Below are 20,663 nucleotides of genomic sequence, written 5' to 3'. Positions count from 1 at the left end.
ACTCAAGGCCAGGTTGAATGCGACTTTGAGCAACCTGGTCTAGTGGAAGATGTCACTGCCCATGGCAGGAGGGCTGGCATGAGATTTCTAAGGCAGCTCCCAACCTCAGACTTCGTAGGATTCTAGGATTCTATAATCAATGTCTTGAGATAAAATAATTTATGGGGTAGCTGAACACAGGCTACAGGTGAGAGTTGGCCCAGCATCACAGCAATAATCAAAATGCTTACCAAGCTCTTTAGTCTGGTTGCAATGGTTCTGACCAGTGAAACTGCAAGGAGATAAAATTCTACAGGAGAGATCCATGGAAAATGTTTGCAAGTGACTGCACAAAACATCCTCTGCCTACACAAAGACATCTTTCTAAGAAAGCAAAATGTTTACCCACCCTAAAGAGTGCATAAAATAAACCCACTGCTGATTGCAGAAGATTCTTTATTGGCACCAACACAAAATGGATTACAGACAATGGCAGAGGCCATTTGTGGGGCAGAAGAGCTCTCACATTTGGTCAAGCTGTGACACTGGGGAAAAGTGATGCGAGGAGAGGCAGAGAACGAGGTCTCAAATTTCTTGCCGGGGTTGCATCTTTTCTCAGCGCTGCAGGATTTGCATTCTAACAGCCACAGCCAGGGCGCAGGGGGCGCAGGAAGGAAAGCTTGTCATTGAACTTGATCGCCTTGTAATTTGGAAGGTGCTCACGTTCTCGGGCAATGTACTGAAATCCACTTCCATCACTGTGTTCACACAGCAGCCAGACACCTTTCTGGACTTTGTGAGAAGATGTGCTGTCATTGTCATGTCCTCTAGCCAGATTGGTTGCTTCTTTTATTACTCTGCTCTTCCCTCGATAGTCAGCATGTTCATAGAGAGTGATCTGGGGATTGTGCAGATCTTCAGTGATCACCTGCAGAGAGCTGATCCTATCATTCATCTTCTTACCAACAAAGTCATGATCTCCCTCCTCAAATACCAGTAACTGTCCTTTATAATCTGCGTGCTGATAAGCCACCCAAGGATGGCCGATTACTCTCACTGAGGAGATACAGTCGTTCCAATCTGCATCTTTTAGGTTGGCAATGTTGGTGTGGAATTCTTTGGACATACCCTGAAAGTTAGCATGCTCATAAACGATGATTTTTCCCATCTCAGCAGGGCTTCTGGGGTTTGGATTTTCTGTTGTAGGAGTTGGATGGCAGCCTACAGAAAACAAAAACAGAAAACAAGCAATGCTTGTAAGAGGACTTTACATGCCAGACATGAAATGCTGGAAACCAGAGGGGACAAAAGGTAAAAAGGAAGTCTAAAACAATTTCAACAGAGGATAAAAATAGCAGCAGCTGTTAAAGAGTGAGGACATGACACAGAAATTTCAATTTGGAGGAAAAAAGTAAAATCAGATTTGTACACCACAACAGTCCAGTTTCATTTATCATGTATATGTGTGAGCATGGGATACCTGAGCATTTTGTTTAATATCCTATTGGTATACCCTAAATAATAACAAAATTAAATATACAACTAGTGATAAATCTTTCTGTTGATAATGGATGCTGTGTTTGAGAAATACTTTTGAAACTGGCACTCATTGTTTGCAGTAGGTTTCATGAGCCACCTAGAATGCAATATAAAAGTAGTGAGACAAGCAGATAATTTCTAAGATAAAGTAAATTTTTAACTTAAAATAGGGGCGAAACCCTATTTTTCTAACAGCAGAAATGAACTTTAAATTCATGGAAACACCTTCTTTCTTTTTTTATATGCAATTTTACTGAAATCAAGAGATTCCTTCTCTTGACATACAATGAGAAGCAATCAAGTCGTAAGCATCACTTCTTTAAATCAGGCTAAATTTCAGGTTTTAAATGCATTTTCTTAACACTACTACCAATATACACATCTAATTAGCTACAGTCATCTGAATTCAGTTAAAAAGTCACAGTGTTTATTAGTAACAGCTGCAGGAACAATAATGAGCAGTCAGATATGATAACAGCTCCCTCTCTAAATCATGTAACAGTCGCTGAAGCAAAGATTTACATTTCAGGGCAAATAAATGGGACCAAAAAAGCCATTCCTCTAGTTGATTCTGAGACAGGATGGGAAAAGACAGATATGCACAGTAAGATTAAAAGCCATAGTAATACTGCAAGACATAATTTAAAAGCCTGAATCACTTAAACCTCAATTTTTTAGAAAGAATCTTTTATGTGATTAAAAACATGTATTTTTTCACAGTTATAAAAGCATACATGGAAGCTGACAGGACCTGAACTCAGACTCACTGACTGATTAAGCACTACTGTAATTACTTTCCACCTGTAGAAAAACTATTCATGATGACCCATTTAATTTTGCTGATACAACATAAAGATCCCATGACCAAGATAAATTCATAGAATATTTTCACTTTCACCCCTCACAATTGTGTTTATCACTGGCCCACTCCACCCTCTCCCTTTCTGGGTTTGTTTGTCCTGCAGCAGCCATGTCCTCATGCCCTGAAGGATGGGCTCAGTCTCTGCACATGCACACAGCAGACCCTCACATCTGTGCTGCAGCTCTCACCCCAACACTAAAGACTCCTTCCCTTCCCTTCCCACACCTTCCCACACCTTCCCACACCTTCCCACACCTTCCCTTCCCCTGCATTTCACACCAGCTGCCCCAGAAACCCTTCCACTTCTCCTGTGCCTCTTACTTTGATGTCAGCTGCAGGGCTGGGGAGAGCTGAGGGCAATTCCTGCAGTGCAGGCCTGTGGTTTGTCAAGGGAGTCTCACCTCCCTCCATTTATAGCCTGCTCAGAAATCTTGTGCAACACCCCAGTCAACAGAACTGAGAAATGATCAATAAATGAACAAAAATCATTAACTATTTTATTTAAATTTTTGATCTTTCTACAGCCAGTCGTATTATTGCTTTGGGTCAAAAGTGCATTGAAGCATAAGTGATTTGATAAAACCTTAGAACTTTGGTTCTTGTTTGTCCTACTCCCCCAGGAGCAGATGATTACAGTAATAAAAACATATCAAAGTACTTTCCACCCACAGGCTGTAGAACTTTCTACCTGTTGCAGAAAATACATTTTCTTTACCTGTGAAGCAAGTATAATAAACAATGTTAATTTTCCAAAGGGTTTTTTTCTGGGTGATGTCCACTTGACAGAGGTGGCATTTAGGTAGGGTTTTATTAAATTCTCTTCCTCCTTCTTACCTATGTAGCCATTTAGGCATCTACAGGGAGGCGGAGCTGCTAAAGAAGGGCCAGGAGGCTCTGGTAGAAGTGCAGTAAGTTCATTTTTTTTCTTTTTTTCTCTCCTTGCAGGTTCACTCTGTAATATATTTTCAGACAGGTTCCTTGGCTTGCATGCCAGAAAGCTGTTCTGCAGCAGGAGAAAGCAATAGAATCTTCATTAGTTCACTTGAGGCACTCCTGCTCTGTCAGGTAGGAAGTAACTGGAAAAGATGGGGAGCTGGGAAGGGAGATCGTTCATCTCTGCAAAACAGGCAGCCTGCACACCAGATCCAGACAAATCCTCATGCTGCATCTCTTTCACTGGTACTTGGCTGAGCCCATGGTGTGCCAGATCACAAAATGAAGCCAGCATAAAAAATCTTGAGGTTTTGGGGTTTTTTTCCATATGGTCCATTGTTCTGCTGCTCTTCAGAGGCTGGAAGCAGAGCAATTGAAATTTGTAAATTGAAATTTTGGGGTTTTGCAGAGAAACAGGCCCTCACTTTATAGCAACAGTTAGATGAGAAGTCCTTTTTTGGCATGGGCAAATCACACCTTTAGGACATGTTTTTCTGCATTGCAGTGACCTCAGCCTACAATGGGGTTTTTCATGGCTTTGAGGAAAATCAAAAAACTATGTATGATGGAATTATATATGATGGAATCGTTTACCATGTTCTTTGTGTTACTACAAAGACATGGTAAAGGATCTCTGTACAAATACTCCCAGGTTCACAGAAAGAAATGAGTTCCTAGTTCTCATTGACCATCTGTCCTAGTGTTATTGGATTGAAAAATAATTTATTTTAATGTCATTTATCTCACCTCCATGGTGCTTTATGCACAAGGAAGTAAGTCACTGAACAAAGCAGAACACCACAGGGTGGGGTTGAGGGGTGGATACTGGAAATATTTATGGAGTTTTCTTTGTGGGTTGGATTTGTTTGCCTTTAGTCCTTACGGATCACAGAATTGTTTGGGTTGAAAGAGACCTTAAAGATCATTCCAACCCCCCTGGCATGGGCAGGGACACCTTCCACTACACCAGCACTCAAAGTCCCATCCAACGTGGCCTTGAACTAGTCCAGGGATAGGGAATTCCCAGCTCCTCTGGGCAATCTGTTCCTGTGCCATACCACCCTCACAGTAAAGAATTATTCCTCATAGCTAAACTAAACCTGCCCTCTCTCAGCTTGGAGTCATTCTCCCTTGTCCTCCCAGTGTGTGCCCTTGTTGGAAAGTCCCTCTCCAGCTCTCTTGTAGCCCCTTTGGGTGCTGGAAGGCCACAATAAGTTCACCCCAAAGCCTCCTCCAGGCTGAGCAACCACAACTCTCTCAACTTTTCCTCACTGGAGAGGTGCTCTAGCCCTCTGATCATCCACATGTCTCTCCTCTGAACTCATTCCAACTGGTCCTGAGACTTGCGCTGAGGTCCCCAGAGCTGGACACAACACTTCGGGTGGAGCAAATTTTTGGGAAACGATGTTTCCCAAAATTCCTCTTGTCCCCCTCCTGCAGAAACAGCAGTATCTCAAAATCTGAAAAAGAAAGTGTGTGATAAAAGTGAAAAGACAAGAGGAGGATAAATCCTTCTTCCTTGATTGTCCTCAGCAGACAAAAAGCAACAGAAGGAGAAAGATGAACGATGACACACAGATTGTCTGAAAATGTGCAGTTATGTAAAAGCACTCCACCAAGGGAAGAATAAAGGCTAAAATATTTTCATATTTTTCATGAAACTGGTTTTCTGGGGTATTTTCTTCCTTCTTTCTTTACTAGATTGCAGGGTGATAAAAGAATTTCACTTAAAGCTGTCACATATGCACCCAGTTCACAGAGCTGGAAAAGGAAAAATGGTAGAAAAATCTAATTAACAACAAACTCCTTCACCCACCAGATCCTGTTGTGCTCCTATCCTGCTCTGTCACTGTGGATGCCTTAGTTTGTATCTCAGCACTCATCTGTTTTTACTCCTTACTTTAAAACAAGAGGATTAAAAAAAAATTATAAAGTCACACATGAAGTATAACCCCCCAATTTCTGTTTGCTATTTTTGTCTGGTAGTTTTGGACTCAAGGAAGCAGAACACTGGTTCCTTTATTTTGGAGGGGGTTTTGTGGTTGGACATGGTGGTTTCTTCGGTTTTACTCACTTAGCAGTGGTAATAATGTAATACTTCATCACAAAAATAAAGATTCTTTCCCACTTTTCACTCTCTAACTTCTGCTTCTCAAACAAAACAGCCCCCAAAAATGCAATATAGGAACACACCACTGGACCACAGAACCCAAAACTATGAAAAGTCTACCTGCTAATAAATGCATTCACTACCAAACTCCTCAAGGGAAAAAAAAAAAAAAAAAGGCCCTTTTTTTGCCTAGCATATATCTCACAACCAAACACCACTTTTTAAGCAAAAACAGAATCCTATTGGATGAGTGCTGCATGTTCAGTCACAACACTGGGAGTAAGCCACAAAGAAATTGTCCCGGAAAGAGAGGCACAAAAAAATAGAGGCTGACAAAAGCCTTTTAAGTCCCACACATAAACATCAGTAAGCAAAGTGAAGGTCATTTCTAACTATTACTTCCTTTCCCAAGTCTCCTCTTCCCACATGAAGGAAAAGGCAACAGGTTGTGAATAACTGCTAGTTCAAAATGTCAGAAACCCAGCTGGGCTGGTTTTTGGGGTTTTTTTAATAAATGTACAAACGGTTTCCCATGGAATAGTTGCTAAGCTGGACTCCACAAACACAAAGACCCATGCTCAGCAGTGGGGAGAAGCCAGGGGAAGGCATCACAGACCCTCAAAAGGTCTTAGCTTCCCAGCACCACGTTTTGCGTCTACAGCTGCACCTTTAGAAAATTCACACCGCATTTTGTTCCTTTCGTGTTTTATTCAGCAAGCCGCGCCCCTAAACCCTTCAGTGTCGCCATCTGAGCACATGTGGCAGACACGGACCTGTCCCCGACTCAACACTAGGTGTCACTTCTCCTCCAGAAAAGCGACCCAGCAATGGAAACGCTTCATGAAAAAACCCAACCCAGCTGGCATCAGATTTTTCAGGGGATCTCCGCACCTACAACTCTTGCTGAAGTCGTGGACGGACACGTACAGAGTTTTAAAATTTTACATTTCTCAAGCTATGCATCTAGAAAACATCAGAAAATATTAAGACAGTGCTTTGCCATACTCAATATAGCAGTGACAGAAGAGGTTCTCTTCTCCCTTGGGGGTGCAAAGGAGCACTTTCCTACATAAGCAAGCGACCACGAAGCGGAGAAGCTGCCAGAGCCTGCCCTGGCAAAGAGGCTTTTTTGGCAGGCCTGTCTCTTGGTGGCAACTTGCTGCTGCAGGTGGGAGAACTGCTCTGCTGCTTTCAGTCCTTCCTTGCCTGTCAAAAGGCTTCCGAGCATCAGGGGCCAACTCAGAGGAGAGAAAGTGGCAGTGTGTGTGTGGTCAGGGCTATGAGGCAGGCTAGGGCATAAAGGAAGTACTAGCAAGAATACAGTAAAAACAGAAAAGATAGAGAAGTGGCGTACAGAGGTAGGGAAAAGGGCTCCCCCTGGGGACACGTGTACTGTAGTAGGATTGTTTTATTTGCTATGTCTTAAAGAAACTGAAGTAGGAGACCAGAAAGAAAGAGATATCAGGACAAAAACAGAAGAAAATACCTTAGGAATTTAAGCACCATTCTTGTGTGCATCCATAAGACACCATAAAGACCACAGGGACCATGTGGTTTAAAAAATCAACAAGTCACAGGCAGAGAAAAAAATTCACCAAAGGCTCTGAAGCAAACATACTGATGCGACTTCTGAGTCAGACAGTATTTCAAACAGCAAATTCCTTGAGACCATGAGAGCAGCCACTATCTGCTGGCCTGATGCTCCTTCCATGAAGACTCACATCAAGTCACCACCCCTAGAGAAGGACTGGTCTGAACACCTTCCAGACCAGAAAGACTTCATCACAAAAGGTAAGAGCCTGGGACCCAAAACTTGAACTCAGGGGGCTGCAGCTCAAGAAAACTCAGAACGATAATAAGGCTCAGCAGCACAAGGAGAGGAAACTGCAGTGGTGAAGCAGAATAAGCAATGACAACACAATGTAAACTTCCTTGACAAGGATGGAAGCTAATGAAGAGCACTGTGACTAAAGGTATAAGGATCTGAAAGCATGTTTTCATTTTCTGGCTGGGTGGTAAAGCCATCACCAAGAGATTGTATGACTTCTTGGGACTTTAAGAAGCAAATAAATAAGACACTGAAGGAAGAAATACAGCAGAAATATATTAAGAAACATGAGTGGAAAAACATGTACTGAACTATCCTCTTCAACCACTCATTTATGGTTCTGTGAAAGGTTAGTTTGCATCTTGTAAGCCCAAAAATTGGCAAAGGTCATGCTGGGATCTCTTGCAAATTTTCAGTGGTGATAGGTCATGCCACTGTTCTGTGCCTTGGAAAAAGTGAAAAAAATTGGAGAGCATGATCATTTATAAGGCTTTCAACTCCCCAGTCTACCATTAGGGTTAGATCTCTTGTGAGCAGCGAGTTGGATTAGGGACATGCAAACATCTCTCACTGCCTTTCCATGAATCTCAAGTGTTTGGTACCTGCTACCCACCCCTGCTGTACAACTGGGCTCGGTAACAGAAAATGTGGATGTGGCTGGAAACACAAACTAGGATCATGATGCATACAGAGCACTAGCACAAGCTGGGCTTGGACACCAGAGACAGGGCTGCAGAGCGCAGACAAAAACTGTGCACTGGAAGCAGAATGCAGATCCAGTCAGCCAGCTGGTGTTCATTGCATCAACACCCCATTTCCAAAGGCAGCTCTTAAAAAGACAGTCACACAGGACCTGGACAGAGGCAGCTCAGTCTGCACTCAGCCCTGGGAGACTAAACGGGGACTAGTGCTTAGGTGAAGATACAGCCTCAGCAAAAGGCACAGAAGAGATGCTGAGAGATGATTTAGCAGGGACAGGGGGAAGAAAGTGAGAACAATTTCCAGGGAAAGTGAACAAATGGTAATACCCAACCTACCCACAGGAAGAGGGGGAAATGCGGGATAGGGAAGGACACCAACACAAAGTCAAGAGGTTAAGTGACATTGCAAGGGAAATTGAGGCAACTAGGAAACCTAGGAGAGGAGAAGCACTAATGAAATCTGAGGATGAGAAAAAGGCCAAGCAACGGTAATGGGAATAAGAACAGAGATGAATCTGATACACCAAAGATGCAAAGGAAAAATCAGTGGTGAGAGCAACAGCAGAGAACTGGGGAAGTGAAAACTAGACAGCAAGTGAGGCACAGCATAGGCCTTAACATTTTCTTTCACCAAGCAAAGAATCTGACAGAGGACTGAGATAAGTAAAAACCAGAAGACATCTCCGACCAGCAGTGTGGGTGAGCAGGACATAGAAGCAGCATTTCCCTTCCTTTCAGACAGCAAAAGCAGCAAGTTGTTTTGCATGCACTCCAGCAGTCTCAGAACAGCACACGTATGTCTCAGTGCCACAGGGCTGGATGGGAAACACAGGGGAAAACAAAGCTCAGAAAATATACAACGAATAACAAAGCTCAGAAAATATACAGCGAATACTATTCTCTGCACACACTTGCAGCTCTAGCAGCAAGAGAAAAAACAAGCCGGTGAGGTTGAGGTAGGAAGAAACAGGTGCCTGATGGAACAGGAAGGGGCAGTGCTTCCTGCTTAAGCCCCCAGCCTTGACTACTGCAGAAGTCAGACTCCATGAACGGGTGATAAAATGTAACACGACTTCCCTCACTGCAGAGGGCCAGAAGATGAAACAAAAAAAGTGCGTCACTGACCTCTAAACCTGAGCAAGAAAAAAAGAGCTTCTGGCACATTGAGCCTCTTCTGCTGGCTCACTGAACAGAAGCCTGGGGCTACAGCAAAATGAAGTCCTTTAAGGTTCATTTGCATGCGAGGTTTCAATAAAGCAAAACCTGGGTCAAAAGGGGAGAAACAGAGAGAGAGACTAATCTATATTTTGAAAAGCAGTGGGCTTATACCTTTATTATACAAAATACTTTACAATTAAAAAACATTTTCCCCGATAGAATCATATACAGATATTTATAATTAACAAGATTCAGTTACACACAAGAAGGGGACTTCCACACAAAGGAAAACAATGACAGATGAGCAAGAGAAAATTAAGACTTGACCCCTTTCCCCACCATATTCTGGGAGAGGTTACATTTTAAACTTTTATTCCTATCACCTTCTCTCAAGCATGAATTCTGGGATCTCCCTTTACCCTGACAGGGTAAGAGCCTCCACCCATGTCCCCAGCATCAGTACAATACTCTTGTCTTTAAAGGTTCATGAAGAGACACTGAGAAAGTAGTATCTAGCTGTACCATGAAGTTACCAGTGGCCAGGAAAGGGGACTACTGCCCCAGTTTTCCCTAGCAACCCACATATACACACATGCAAGTACATACATGGGGAAGCATGCTCAAACCCCACCAATTTTCACCCTTTTGGGTGAAACAGCAATCTCACCCCTCCAAAGCAGCCTGAACTTGACATGCCCTTGCGGACAGTCTGCAGAATGGCTCTGATAGCCAAGGTCTCACAGTCAAGCTGGGCACTACTGCAAATGCAGTCAGGCAAGAGGGCAGGACGCTGCTGTCTTCCCCACTTTGATCATCTGTGAATCAGCAGTGTCAGTTGTCATGGAAGTGATACCGTGAACCGTTCAGAAATGCTCATGCCGCAACAGACAGGTTGGGGAAGCTGCACACTTCACCGGGGGTACTTAAACAGTTGCCAATGATCTCCCCTACCAGGGCAAAGATGCATGTGAACCCTTGTGAATTTTCTCCCTAAGAAAGGTCATTCATTGCTGGGCTAGGCAACCACTGCACTCGCAGGGGAGCCTATCCCAGAGTCACTGCTGGAGGCCAAACGCCTGCAGCAGTGTGGGCAGGTCACGGGCATCAGCTGCTCCATACAGGTCACTCTGCCCCAGCATGGAGAGGGCCATGCGCAGGGTGCTCCAGATGTTGTCAGACATAGCTCCTTGCTGCCCCCGTGGACCTCGGCTCTTCTGCTGCATGTGCAAAGCCTCCAGAAAGTGCTCCACAGCCTCCCTGTCAACAGGAGAACATACACGTGCTTAGTGGAAAAGATGGTACATCTCACACTCCCTTCCCGATTTGCTCCTAAAATGTTTCCCCTCCAACACAGTTTCCTCCTCTTCACCAGATCCCACACTGCTCCAGAACCAGAGGCCCCCCTTTTCCCTCTAGAAGAATCAAGAGTTCAGATGGCCTCTACTCCACCTGCAACTGCATGACACTTGGATCTCTGGGCAGAGTCCAGACACTGGCTCTGCTCCCCTATGCCAAGAGAAGGCTGCAAGCAGCGTGGCCCTGCCCTCATAACCTATGGCAGTCAGTCTACCACGAACACACACAAACTGGCGGGTCACAGCAGAGCTGCCCATCCTGTGCTCACCGGTGGGCACCTAAGTTGATGCAGCTGATGCCCAGGTTGTAGCGAGAGCGGATATATCCCGGCTGGAGCTCCAGTGCCCGACGATAAGCGGCCACAGCTTCTTCACTCCGATTCCCATTAGCCAGGGTGGCACCCAGCTTGTTCCACAGAAGGTGGTCCTGGAGGAAGGGGCACAGAGAAAGGGCTGAGATGAACTGGATCTCTTCAAGCTCCAAGCCAACCCCTCCTTTCCTATATGTCTGTCGCTCCAAATATGCACCTCTCATACTTGTAGCACCTCCACCCAAAACTTCACCCATAAACCTCCAAGTACCCCCAACATGCCCCAGTCTGCCCCTTTCTTACATTGGGGCGCACACTGAGTGCAGCACTGAAGCAATCCACAGCCTTCTCGTACTCGCCACTGAGGTTGAAAAGGACACCCAGGCCACACTGGACATCAGGATCCACAGTTGAGGGGTTGCTGCGCACAGCTGCTAAGAACAGCTCTTTCACCTCCATGAACAGCGAGCTGGAAAAGCATAGAACAGGATATTGGTGTACTGTGGAAAGAGCTGGACTCGGGCTGCTCACCCTGCTCCTGCCTGGACTAGTCTGAGCCCTCCAACAAGTCTTTCACCTGAAGGCTGGAATTTGTAACCATAACTCACTCGGAGAGCAGGGAACTCAGGACACGCTTGGGAGGCCCCAGGTTGGTCCCCGAGATGCTCTCCTCTGGTTCCTTGTTCAGCAGGTGGGCATAGTCTGGTTTATGGCGCAGCCAGTCCCGCAGCGTCTCACATGCCTGTTTCTGCAGGGACTCATTGGTGAAGCTGACTGCTAAAGCCATAAGTGCTGTGAGGTTCCCAGGCTGCAGCTCCAGGCACCTGCAGGGCAAAGAAGGGTAAGTGAATGCAGGAATAAATCAGTGTAGGAAACACCCAGATACAGGAGGCAACACAATCAAGACAGAGCACCCCGTGACAGCTACATGGTCCTTGTGGCACTACACACCCAACAAGGAGCCATGCTCAGCAGCTCTGCTGCAACACTCACTGTCTGAGGGCGCTGATGGCCAAAAGCTCCTGTTCATTCTCTGCTTGGGTGGTTCCCAGATATTGCCAGGCCTGGGGAAAACACAGATGTAGAAAGTCAGAATTACAGAGGAAAAAAATCAGCCAATAAGCCACAAACACAGATTAAATCCAGTATATTATCCTGCACAGTTTTAGAGTGCAATCAAATAGACCAAAGTATACACATTAGCCACAGGTGTAAGTTCCTCTCAAAAGATAGACAGATGTCATGGCACATAGGTCCTCAAAGACAATAAAATTGGCATTCTTATAGTGAACAGAAGTGAATGTCTACCTGGAAATCTATCATAAAGCAACTGTTGGTAGTTTTACACTTTTAGATCAGAGAATCTCCACTTTTAACTTCTAACTGTGGTCAAACTGCAGAGGAAGGAGGAAAATGCAGATCTCCTATTTCCCAAGAACAAAATGGCATAGCAGCAGTGCTAATAATGAGACCCCCGAAGCAGGCAGCTGTATGTACTTGTGCAGTGGTCCACTAGCAAGTAGTAACCTTGGAGAGTTGACTTTCAGACCTGAAAGTAGAAGCACTGTTAATTTTACTGAATTTCCAATCATCATGACACCAGTAACATGAAAATGACTTCCACCTCTAAGCAGCTGATATCAGGAATATTTAACTAGGCACTAAATCCAAAGTATCTGTTCACTTTATGTTGATAGCCACACCCCTGGCTCCAAAACAGGCTAGGTAGCTGGTGGGATTGTTAGCATGATGCACCCTCTTTTTGAACGTAAGTCACAAAATTAGGTACCCACTGCCTCAAGGAAGAAAACTGTTTCATTAGCAAAGACACAGGAATCCTGCAGAAGGCAATCTACTCCCTGGAATCTCTCATGCCTCACCACACATAGCTAGCTAGAATTCAAGCAGAGCTGACCAGCGATAACCGCAGTGTTCTGCCAGCAGAAGAGCTGATGAGATTCAAGGTAAAGTTGTGACTTGGACCAAAGCAAACATGACATTTCCTTCAGAGCAATTGTTCGTGTCTATCTGATCACTGTACCATTTGTGAAGTCTTGACTTCTCCTGTACTTTTTGCAGTCACAGTAGAAAAATTCAGAATGTTTCCAATACAGCTAGCCAGAAATGGCCCAAGATTTCTTCCCCCTAAGTTTCAGCTACCTCTCCCATCATGTTCAGCCTACAGCCCACAATGCCTATGAGAAAAAGCAACAGTTCTAGAAGGGAATTAAAACCTTTTGACCACTTTAAAACTAAAGCAGATCTTCAAACCTTCTGCTTACTTTTCATCTACTACCAGTACCCTAGAAAGTTAGATGGCTATTCCCAGAAGCCAACAACGTCTGTTCCAAAATGTCACTCTCCTTTAAGTCTCAGGGTAATCAAATTATGTATGTCCAGTCATAAATAATTAGCAGAGCTTCAACAAGACATGCTGAAAATTCAGCAGTCCTGGATCCTTGAGGCAGGCACTCCAGAAAGGCACCACATGAGTGCATTTGCATTCTTCCCAACAATATCCATGACCTCTACCCCTGGAAAAAGGAACACAGGCTATTCCATTTCTCAATTCATCCTGCAGAAGCTGAAGTGATTCATGGAAAAAAAGTATTCATTGAACAAGGAGCTGGAACTCTGTCTTCACTGTAAAAATCCTTCTTTGGCCCACAACTTCAATTAAGAGTGCGAAAACACCCAACCCTTTTGGGTCACATCTTTTCCTAGCAACTAGATAAAAGACTTAGTCAGAATCCTGGTGTCTAATGAGCTTGTCAGAATTAGATTTTAACACAGATACAGAAAGCAGTGATCAACCATAAGCTCCTCCAAACTTACAATGCCAATAAAGACTTTCACAGAAACAACATGAGAGATGAGAACTCCTTGCCTTGGCTCCATGCACAGCCTTATGTGCTCCAAAGACTTTACACAGCTCTGGGCCAGACAACTTTGTGCTTCCTGTAACTGACCTTAAGTAGGAAACCTCCTCCCTCAGAGGATCCCTGAGGATTCACACGTATTAGCTACAGCACAGAGCTGGAAAAAAAAATGAGGCGTTTTCATACACCCTGCACAGGTCCTACCACTGAATGGAGTTTTCTACACCTGCCCGGACAGCTCAGCCCATTATCTCTGCTGCCACTCACCTCCATATGATCTGGTTTTTGTTGCACTGCAGCCTCAAAGAGCAGGACAGCATTGGGGAGGTCACCTTCCTCTAAGCGCTTCCGCCCCTCTTCAAATGCATCCGGGTGATCCCTCATGGGATTGTCTTCCTCAAACTGGTAACCCTAGCAGGACAGACAGACACAAAGGGGCTACAGCTACGATACAGGCTTAGGGAGAAGAGCACTCTCTACAACACAGCACAGTCTAATCTTGGCTGCATCAGGAACACTTAAGGCTAGACTAGCCAGCACTTCACCCTCACTGTTCATTTGTAGCAGATCAGAGAACAAGGGTGGTTCTTCCTGGCTGCTCTGTGCTGGAAAAATCCCCCCAAACCAGACCACGAAAAAGTTGCTAGAGAGACAAAACATTTAGTACGGATCTCATTAGCTTGGAGGGGAATGGGGAAGAGGGGCAGGGATGGGGCCAGGGGACACAACACTTGAACTCATTGCAAAGAACCCCTGTATGCACTGGTATTTGGTGCTGGACAAGAACCAGACAGCATTTGCAAACAAGCCCAAGTGAAAACAGCATTTAACCCCTAGCTGATCCAGGACAAGGGTGTAAGTGGCAGTAAAGCATCAGCAACAGAAGGAATCTCAGCAGCATTCAGGGTCTGTGGAGCTCACCCTATCAGTAGTCCCCAGGGCAGCCCATCACAATGCTAGGGCTGAGAGATCCTGTTCTCCCCTACCTTGTCATATGATGAGGAGTTGAGGTCTTCATATTCAGAGAGCCAAGGGTGAGCCTCTGCATCTCTCTTGGCCATCTCCTCACATTCTGCCTGGAGCTTGTCCCAGAACTCCACATCTGACTGAAGGGAGAACAAAGCGTGACTAGAGTACCTCAGCCATAAATCCAGGTCTACAGACATGCCAGAGAACTCCCTCCTGGATGTTTCCAGCCCTCCTCAGAGCATGCAAAGGAGAGAGGTAACCCTACCATGGGCTCTCAGTTGGCACCCCAGCCCTCCTCCTCAGCCAGCTTTACCTCCACAGCAGCCTTTGCCTGCTCAAATTCCGTATCAAGAGTTGACATGTTCCCAGATCGCGCAAATTGATCCACCCAGGCATCGGATGCCCCCTGGGAGTTTGGAAACAGAAACACACCTTTCTTTTCAGAATTTGGCAACCTCAGGGCACATCCCAAAACAGCAGGAGGGTCTGTAACGACCCTTCCTCCCCATCAGTAAGAACTGATGGCCTATGAAGTGGAAACGAATTCATCTGAATTTCCTCTTCCTCACAGATGCTGTGGGAGATGAGAAAACTTGAACTGTCCAAATACATTCCCAGCTTCTGGCTAGACTCTGCTAAGAGCCCAACAGCCCCTCCCTTGTCTCCCTCAGCATTGCTGAGAGCTTGACTCGCCATTTTCCTTCGCTCCCAGACTGTGCACTGTGGCAAAATGCTTTCTTCCTTCAGAGCATACAGGCCTGGGGCTCCTACCTGCTGCTGTATAAACTCAGCTGCCCATTGCTCTGCCTGATCTTGGTCTCTGTGGGTCACCTGATTAGCTTCGATCGATACCCTCCCATCTCCGATCTGGCGGACAAACTTTAGGAACTGCGGCAGAGAAATGAAACAAGGGTGGAGCTGGGCAGATGCTGTGCCCACCAGCCCTCAGCCCATGCCCCCGTCCTTCACTAAGAGGGCTTCTCTCTGCAGAGCAAGCCCAGAGGGTGGCCCAGAAAGGTGGGAAGGACTGGACTTCACAAGAGTGGAGATGGAAAATATCTAAAGCAGATTGTAGGGTTCAACTCCCAGGAATCAGAGAAGAAATAGAAACATGGGACAACAGGAGGCTTTATTCCTTTACTATCTTCACCCTTCTCAATTCCCCACACCCTTTATTCACAGTAATATAATTACTACTGATTATGTAATTACCAATTCACAGTAATAATGTCAGCCCCAGTCGGATTTCTCACCTCAGTATTCTTGAGTTTCGGATCATCCACTTTGGACAGGAAATCAGTAACAGTTTTCTTAAGATCATCCTCAGGATGGTATTCCTCGTACCTGCGTTCCAAGACAGTAAAAGGGAAAGAGAGAGTCTGACACCAGGCAACAGCAAACTCCTTCACTAACAAAGAGTCTACACAATGGGGCAGACAACAGTATTGAGGATACAACCCCTCCTCAAAGATTCTGGGCTTCTCCTAAGTGATACAGTACCACTATCCATCTGTAAAAAGTCAAAATTACTACTACGTTAGCTGCGCAAGCAACTAACACAAACAGCAGCAGAATTAAACAATTACAGAGTCAGCACAGTTCCGCAGAGCAGTCTGGATTCCTTGCCAAGCTCACATGCCATCAGACATTGCAAGTTTTAGCACTACCAGAAACAAGGTCATATATCCAGGAACAAAGAAAGTAGGTCATGCCCACTGAAGAGGAAAACAGTGCCTTGGAAAAGCATCAGCTCTGCAGAGGATTGACAGCTTACAGCAAAGACACAACTCAGTGTCTTGTCTGGCTTACAATAGGATAGGACCACTTCTAGGTGTTACCATTACATTCACTCTTGGGGAAGTCTTTGGAACTGGTGGCAGTAACTCAGGAACATCCATTATTTCTGGAAAGCTATCAGAGAAGGCAAGAGCCACGTGCAATGAGAATCCAAATATACAAAATTTTTGTAAGGAAAGAAGCCCAAACTGCTTGTGTGTGTTTTGCTTTTTTAACTGAAAAATTTGATTGTACTCAACAGGTACCTACAGAGAGATGATCCATCTTTAATCTACCACAAAAAACATATTAAAATAACATGCAGAAAGCTGAACCTAGAAATATGTAAAGGAAAGGCTGGAAGTGGTTTGTCAGATAGGAAGAATTACATGATGAAAGTCTACAACTAGTAGAGACCAGCAAAATGCATCTGTTGCAGAAAAAACGGTCCTGAACTCACTCCTGAAGTTACTTTAAGGAGCATTGCATCAGGAATGAGATTAAGTAAGCCTACAGGATCAATGTATCTTCCTGGAACTAGAGAACAGAAAAGCTACATTCTCTTAAAAAACTTCAGTTTGCAAGCATTGTTTCCCTCCTTTCTCTGAAACCAAAGGCCTGAGAACACCAGTCTAAGCTAAATAACTCAAAAGCATTCAGGCCATAACAGATTTCTATCACCTTTCCAAACTTCACCTACCCAAGTGCCTAGCAGCAACAGAGAAGCCTTGAGAAGTCAAACTCACCATTTATCTGCCAAAGACTGATCTTCCGAGTCCCCAAGCCACAGTTTCTCCTCTGACTGCTCTAGGTATTCTTCTGCCCACTTGGCAGGAGACACAGACAGTGGATCTGCAAAAGAAGAACAGGGAGAAAAGTAAGACAGGCAGACCACCACACCTTTTTTATGCTCACTTCTTCTATCTTTGTTTATTCTGATCTAAAAATCGAACCTTTGGTTCAGACAGTGGATTAATACAGATGCCACTGCAGTGACAATAAACTTAAAATCTTCTACTTTAATATCACAACTTATTCATCTGGTCCCTGGGGCACAGTACGTAGGTCAAGAAAATTAGCAATGCATTACAAGTCTCCCTCAAAAGCACAGCCTACAAGCACTAGGTTTTCATCAAAACCTTCTCAAAGACCTTTGTAACTTCTAATTTATATTCCCAGAAATGTAAAGAGTGAAGGTCCAAGAGTGGGACTACCCAACTTGGCACAGTGGCCACTCCTGGAGAAGAAAACAGTATCTACTTTATTCTTTCCCATAATTTCCAGATTATGGCATGGATGGCAACAGGACCCTATTCCAGACCCAGTTCTATACACAACACAGGATGGCTTTTGAAAGCTTAACCTTTGGGCCAGAAACATTCACTTTGCACACTTCCAGGCTGTAACATCCGTCTACCTTCATAGAACTGACACAAAATATTGGACCAAAGCACACTAAAGAGTATTTACCTTTATACCAAAGGCAAATTTAGCCTTAGAAGAGGGAATCAGAAAACATGTAAGCAAAAAGCAGTACAAGGCTCTCTCCAACTTGCATCAGTTAAATCAAAATTTTTATAAAAGCAGTTTAAATAGCATGCTTCTGTTAAATTCCCTAAGCTAAAAACAAAAGACCCTGACACCTAAACAAAAGCTTCCACACCACATTGTTCGTAATTTGACTTAACCATAACACCTTCACAAAGCAGCTCTCCTACCCTCCACCCCTATTAAAGCTGCTACAGGAAACACTGACTCCTGGGCTCAAGGCAATCAATACTCCAATTTCACATTCAGTAGCTCTTCACTATTACACAGACCTGTGACTGGACATCATCTTGACAGTAATCCCAAAAAATGACACTTCACCTGTCACTTCAGCAATGAACTCCTGTGACCAGTCAGCCTCATTGTAATCTGAAGAGGTATCACCAGCATTATCTGCTGCAGCCAAGAATTCCTGGGTCCAGTTTTCAGACAGTGCCAGGGCTGCCACACCTGGAGCTACATGAGAAAAAAAACAAAAAACAAACAGAAGTGAGGACTTGAGCACCCAAAGGCATAATTTATGTTCTCCAGGCCAGTTCTAACCACCTCTGATCTTTCTCTTTGTTAGAATAAAATCACAGTAATATTTCACTTGGAAGGAATCTCTGGAGGTTGCTAGAGTTCTCACAGCATATTAACATGAAAGTTAGAGATGAGGTTGTTCAGGGCATTCATCAGTTAACTTCTTAATTTGTCCATGACTGGCAATTCCCCAGTCTCCCTAGATACCTGTTCCAATACTGAACTACCTTCTCCAAGGGAAGAAATGTTCCTCTTTCCACAAACTGTGCCCATTACCCCTTGTCCTTCTCCTGACCACAGCTGCTGAAGACAGCAATAAAACACACTGTCCCCTGCCCCTCAGGCTCTTCTTCGCCACGTTAAAACATCCAGTTCCCTCAGCCTTTCCTCATTACAACATGGATTCCTGTCCCTGAATATTTTATCGATCTCTGATGAACTTGTTTCAGCAGATCAGTGTACTGGGAAGCCCAAATCCAGACACAATACTCCAGATATAATCTCAGAAGAGCTCAATAGATGGGAACCACCCTGCTAGGAGCTTAACTGTAACATCAAGATCTTTTCTAGCTCTCCACCTACTTCAGCTCCCCTCACCTCGCTGAGGGGCCTGTCGGAAGCTTGACTGTTCAATCTCTTGCATCTCAGCCAACAGGTCATCCATCTTAAAGGTCTGGGGTGCACGGGACAGCAAAGGGGCATTCTGAGCTTGCAAAAACTCTCCAACCAGCTGCCAAAGACAGAGATGGATTATAAACATTGCACAGAAGATGAACAGGCAGAGCCATGAAGTGTGAAAGAAGGGCTTGTCAGAAAAAAAATATTAGCATCAGGTAAGGGGTAAAGGAACAAATGCTGTTGATGAGAAAAGCTTTAAGAAGATTAATCAAAAAGTTATAAGGAGAGGAATCAATCTGTTCTTACCTCATCCTCGGTGGCTACTCCCAGTGGCTTGGATACCTGCAGGGAACAGTGGGCAACTGCGTCAACAGTTTTCATCCCATGCCCCTCTCTACACACACACAGTGTGACCCAATTAGATTGTATCTTCCTTGAGCTTAGGCTGTCAACATTTTCTTGCGCTAGCTGCCTGCTAAAGGAGCAGAAACACTTAGAGGGATCCTGTCCAACCTCCTCCCACTACCGCCTGGCTTAGGGCCTGTGACAGCAAGGCACACAGCTCACCACAGCCACCAACATCCCTTGAGCGCCCACAGATCTGCCCTCGCCCTACAACGCTGCTTCGGGTGAGTCCTGGGCTGCACGGAGACCGCCCCCCCTCGCCCCCGGCAGGACGCAGAGCAGTACTCACGGCTGCGGCTTCGGGCGCCCCGGGAGGCCAGGCCAGAGGGCCCTGCAGCCCTTCCTGCCGCAGGGCCTTGTCCTGGGTGAAGTGCCCCGCCAGCTTCATCAGGGGGTTAGAGCCCCCGCACTCCGGCTCCACCAGCTCCCTCATGGCCATGGCGCCCGGCGCGGAGGGAGAGAGGGTCGGCGCCGAACCCCGCCGCGCCTGCACCTGGCGCCGGGGCGGCACAGACAGCGGGTGAGCGCCGGGCGGAGCGACCGCCTGACCCCGACCCGCCTGCCGCCCGCCAGCGCCGCCTCCCCCGCGGGCCCGGCCCGGGAGAGGACGGACACCCCGCCCGCCGGGACAGCAAGGCCGGGACAGCAAGGCCGCGGCCCCCGGCCCGAGCCCCGCCCGGCCCCCGCCCCCCGGCCCGCTCCGCCCGGAGGGGCCGCGGGGCTCCCCCCGCCCGCTCCGTACCTGGGGCCGCCGGGGCGCGCTCGGCTCGCGCGGCGGGGCGGGGCCAGCCTTAAAGGGACAGGCGCCCGAGCGCCTTAAAGGGGCCGAGCGCCAGGGTCGGCGCCTGGCTCGCCGCACCCCGACCCCTCGGTGGCTGCACGGCTCGGCGGCCTGCTCTTGCAGCTCCGTGAAACCGTGTGTAAATGTATATGGTATGTGCTATTCGCATCCCACTGTATTTGCAAATATACATAAATGTATGTATATATAGGTATGTACATTTAATGAGATGTGTATGGTATGTGTGTGTATATATATATATATAGTGTATGTATATGCAAGAGATAGATACTCGTATGCACCACACACATTTCGTTGTATTTGTGAATGTACATATGTACATATGTATTCATATGTACATATTAAATGAGATGTATATGGTACGTATG

The 20,663-nt window shown here is 45.8% G+C and overlaps 2 protein-coding genes across 9 annotated transcripts; both read right to left on the bottom strand.

Annotated features, from left to right (window-relative positions):
* Positions 1-616: 616 nt before the first annotated feature.
* Positions 617-3,423, bottom strand: LOC134057840 (epidermal differentiation-specific protein-like). Its single transcript, XM_062514887.1, has 2 exons — positions 3,215-3,423; positions 617-1,200 (listed from the first exon to the last, which is right to left on the bottom strand). The coding sequence occupies exon 2, from the start codon at positions 1,145-1,147 to the stop codon at positions 617-619; it is 531 nt and encodes a 176-aa protein (XP_062370871.1). The 5' UTR covers positions 1,148-1,200; positions 3,215-3,423.
* Positions 3,424-9,275: 5,852 nt separating this feature from the next.
* PEX5 (peroxisomal biogenesis factor 5) lies at positions 9,276-20,035 on the bottom strand. Of its 8 annotated transcripts, none has more exons than XM_062487393.1 (15): positions 19,708-20,035; positions 19,395-19,430; positions 19,068-19,200; positions 18,270-18,404; positions 17,147-17,252; positions 15,878-15,968; positions 15,396-15,512; positions 14,938-15,030; positions 14,642-14,761; positions 13,923-14,066; positions 11,770-11,840; positions 11,385-11,600; positions 11,080-11,245; positions 10,735-10,892; positions 9,276-10,367 (listed from the first exon to the last, which is right to left on the bottom strand). In XM_062487393.1, the coding sequence occupies exons 1-15, from the start codon at positions 19,930-19,932 to the stop codon at positions 10,166-10,168; spliced, it is 2,013 nt and encodes a 670-aa protein (XP_062343377.1). In that variant the 5' UTR covers positions 19,933-20,035; the 3' UTR covers positions 9,276-10,165. The 8 variants fall into 8 exon arrangements, with proteins under 8 accessions (XP_062343377.1, XP_062343378.1, XP_062343379.1 ...); XM_062487394.1 differs by having other exon boundaries at positions 19,783-20,035; XM_062487395.1 differs by having other exon boundaries at positions 13,923-14,057; positions 19,783-20,035.
* Between the last annotated feature and the right edge of the window lie 628 nt (positions 20,036-20,663).

The sequence above is a fragment of the Cinclus cinclus genome, chromosome 2, assembly GCF_963662255.1.
Source record: "Cinclus cinclus chromosome 2, bCinCin1.1, whole genome shotgun sequence".
Lineage (NCBI taxonomy): Eukaryota > Metazoa > Chordata > Aves > Passeriformes > Cinclidae > Cinclus > Cinclus cinclus.
This window is presented reverse-complemented; position numbering and strand designations above follow the sequence as displayed.

What these genes read in the sequence shown, in the direction of transcription:
- LOC134057840 (XM_062514887.1), bottom strand. Translation starts at nt 1,147, where the DNA reads ATGGGAAAAATCATCGTTTATGAGCATGCTAACTTTCAGGGTATGTCC.
- PEX5 (XM_062487393.1), bottom strand. Translation starts at nt 19,932, where the DNA reads ATGGCCATGAGGGAGCTGGTGGAGCCGGAGTGCGGGGGCTCTAACCCC. An exon ending in CCGACAGGCCCCTCAGCGAG is followed by an intron (nt 18,405 to 19,067) that starts GTGAGGGGAGCT and finishes TTTCTCATGTAG; the next exon opens with CTCCAGGTGTGGCAGCCCTG. An exon ending in CACTCAGTGTGCGCCCCAAT is followed by an intron (nt 10,893 to 11,079) that starts GTAAGAAAGGGG and finishes CCCTTCCTCCAG; the next exon opens with GACCACCTTCTGTGGAACAA.